Source organism: Pyxicephalus adspersus, chromosome 6 (genome assembly GCF_032062135.1).
Source record: "Pyxicephalus adspersus chromosome 6, UCB_Pads_2.0, whole genome shotgun sequence".
Taxonomy (NCBI): Eukaryota; Metazoa; Chordata; class Amphibia; order Anura; family Pyxicephalidae; genus Pyxicephalus; species Pyxicephalus adspersus.
Genome location: NC_092863.1, coordinates 81,420,872 through 81,423,883, shown reverse-complemented (window position 1 = coordinate 81,423,883; position 3,012 = coordinate 81,420,872). Strand labels below are relative to the sequence as shown.

Genomic DNA, 3,012 nt, shown 5'->3' with positions numbered 1-3,012 from the left:
ATCGGTCAGACATCCATGATGAGATGGCTGACACGCAGCATGAGACCTTATCCAGGACTGAGGGAGACAGGTCAGGGGTGGACAGATAGATTTGAGTGTCATCAGCATACAGATGGTACTGTAAGCCAAAGGAGGATATGAGACTACCGAGAGAGTAGGTGTACAGAGAAAAGAGAACCGGTCCAAGGACTGTACATAGCTTTAATAATGTCTGCTCAGTGTTTGGTCAGCCATAATTTAAAACTGGTGTCTTATAATTATATCAAATGACACAAAGCTGACAATTGTTTCAAGTTTAAGGCCACCTCTGTGGGAGACTAAAACTTCAATGTCAGCTGGTGTCAGAAGCTGGGGAAACAATGACATAACAGTGATTGTGATACCCCATCGCTATAACATGCTACCCCAGGCACTGTCAGCAGCTGTGACAGAGCTAATAGGTAAGGGGGGTGGGGGATCAATAAAGTCAGTGTTGGTTGACAATGGGGGGAACCTTTGCAAAGAAACTACATTTTGCCCTGAACAGTCCTTTGTGCAAAGTTCAACATGAGACTTTGTTGTACAGCTGTGTATGGATGCTGCAAACCAGAAACATTTAGTATTAGAATATGTTGTAACCACAGACGTCATTTAGGATTAATCACTTCAAATTGCTTTTATTTCATCTGGTATTAATGATTTAATTGAGAAATGACAACACAATAAGGATTGTATTAGCATGGGCCTCTATTAACATTAATTTCCTCACAGTAGGTCTGTTTCTTTTAAGCAGCGATGTCTTCCCAGAATCATTCACATATGTACATTATTTTTCTCTGTGTGTTGGCATGCAAACCTTGCATTCTTTATTCAGCCTGGAATGTTAATATGTTGTGGGTCCCCCTCTGCCTAGGGGGCAATATGCTATCGGAAAGCTAAGGAGATATTTTTCCTGACAGACAAGTGGCCCTACGCAAGTTCTCGGTCAGATAATGGTCTGTTTTCTCTTCTCTCACAGCCTTGGCTTGACAACAAACACACTGTGTTCGGGCGGGTAACCAAAGGAATGGAAGTCGTCCAGAGGATCTCAAACGTCAAAGTTAACCCTAAGACGGATAAGCCGTATGAAGACATCACCATTATTAGCATCACTGTCAAATAACTGGGTGTGTTTTTAATTCTGTGGCATATGTACAGATGGTGTGTGTGTGTGTGTGTTTTATTGCTTGGCAGACTCTGTTGGACCTCTTTCAGTGAACTTTTGTTTTATAATCATAAAATAAAATGTCTAGATCTCTGTACGTTGCATGGGGTCATTGAATTTCTATATATTATTTAAAACGGAACTAAACCCAAAAAAATAAAACTTGAGACCAGGCAGGTTCTATAACACAGAAAAGACAGGCAATGTCCCATCTGCATTAAAATAACCTTTCCTGCCTAACCACAATTTTTCAATTGCATTCACCTTTCCCTGTTTTGTCGCAGGCACTGCCTTATTTTTTAATTTTTTTTTTTTTTTCCTGCTTTCATCTTGATTGTCGAGGCTAGCAGAAGGTACTTTGCATGTAATTTCTGCAATAAAGGCCTGCCAGATCTCAAATTTAAAAGTGGAACTGTGGACAGGATAGGATATAGACATTCAAATTTTTACACATCCATAAAAAATCACTAAATAACCTTTTGAGAAGTCCTCACTGATCTCTGTAGATGCAGCCACTGTGGTGCAACAAATTGTTACATTTTTTATTACAAGCAGTAGAGTCCAATCTCAACACTTCTCTCTCTCTCTATCTCTCCCTCTCCCCTCATACCTGATTTGTGCTGATAATAAAGCCCAGTTCATTATTTTGTATTTACAGCTGTAATTCACTCAGGCTGCAGATCTGCTAGTAAGTTAGCTCCTCAGTGCTACGTACACACGTCAGATTTTTATCGCCCGATAATCGGCATCGGCCAATTATCGGGCGAAAATCTGCCGTGTGTACAGTCGGTATCGTCCGGACGACCGACCTGCCGGATCCACGGACGATGGACAACAGCCGATCCTAATGAAAGGGAAGGGGGAGAGCGCGCAGCAGGGTGCCGCTCCGTCGCTCTCCCCCTCCCCTCTCCATAGAGCATGAACGGTGCTGTATGTACAGCACCGTTCATGTATCGTGCACTCCCTTGTCGTTGGAAAGGATCGTGAAAGATCCTTTCCAACGACAAAATTTGGAAGTGTGTACGCAGCTTAAAGCAAAACCTACTGACCTATTTATGAGGGAGAGCGGATTTTGCTATTTGATCTGGACACACACAGTGGCCTGTAAAAGTTCAGATGGGGTGAATATCCAGTGCATCAATCTCTTTTAACAAATGCAGTAAATGGTGGAGTTCTAGTCATGTGATCAAGATCTTTGCCATACAACTGGGCTGTAATACTATTTTTTTTTCTACACACAGCTGTTTCTTTTGTGCATCACTTAGTTTTTTTTATTAATTGACAGCCCTGACAAGCTTTTGGTATTGGTGCTTCCTTAGAGAGTAGTCACATCAACATTTTTGGTTGTACCAATCCCTGAATTATGGGTTAGTGTGTGATGTTTCCTTGCACGTAACTGTGGTGTGATCTGTTGATAGGACAAAAAGAAGTTACTAGACATGTAATCTTCATCCGCTTCCTTGTTTGAGAAGGAATTCATTTTTCATCCCCGTGACAGGAACAACTTTTGTGATAACTGTGTAGCGTCTCCTACAAGCATGACAGATACTTATTAAGCAACTGCTTGAGGAGCACCTGTATTGTAGTAAAAAGCAGAGTGCTAATGATATGTTCATAAACCCTAAAAATATAATGGCACATAAATAGCTTCCAGCTGTATCCAGACAGGTTCTTTGCAAGATCTCCCACAAAACTGCCTGTCATTTATTCTGTAGTACTTAATCCTCCTATGACTTTCTTGAGGTTTACACAATAACGTTGGATCTGCAGATTATTATCCTTTAGTTAATTTAAAACTGATTTTTTTTTTTATATACAGTGTGTGTGTG

General features: G+C 40.9%; 1 protein-coding gene across 1 annotated transcript in view; it reads left to right on the top strand.

Moving 5' to 3' along the window:
- Nucleotides 1-1,280, top strand: part of PPWD1 (peptidylprolyl isomerase domain and WD repeat containing 1) — an 18,709-nt gene extending 17,429 nt beyond the window's left edge. The window contains exon 11 of the mRNA XM_072416356.1: nt 998-1,280. Coding sequence (XP_072272457.1) covers nt 998-1,141 — 144 coding nt within the window. The 3' untranslated portion in view covers nt 1,142-1,280. The remainder of the gene's footprint in view (nt 1-997) is intronic.
- The last annotated feature ends 1,732 nt before the right edge of the window (nt 1,281-3,012 follow it).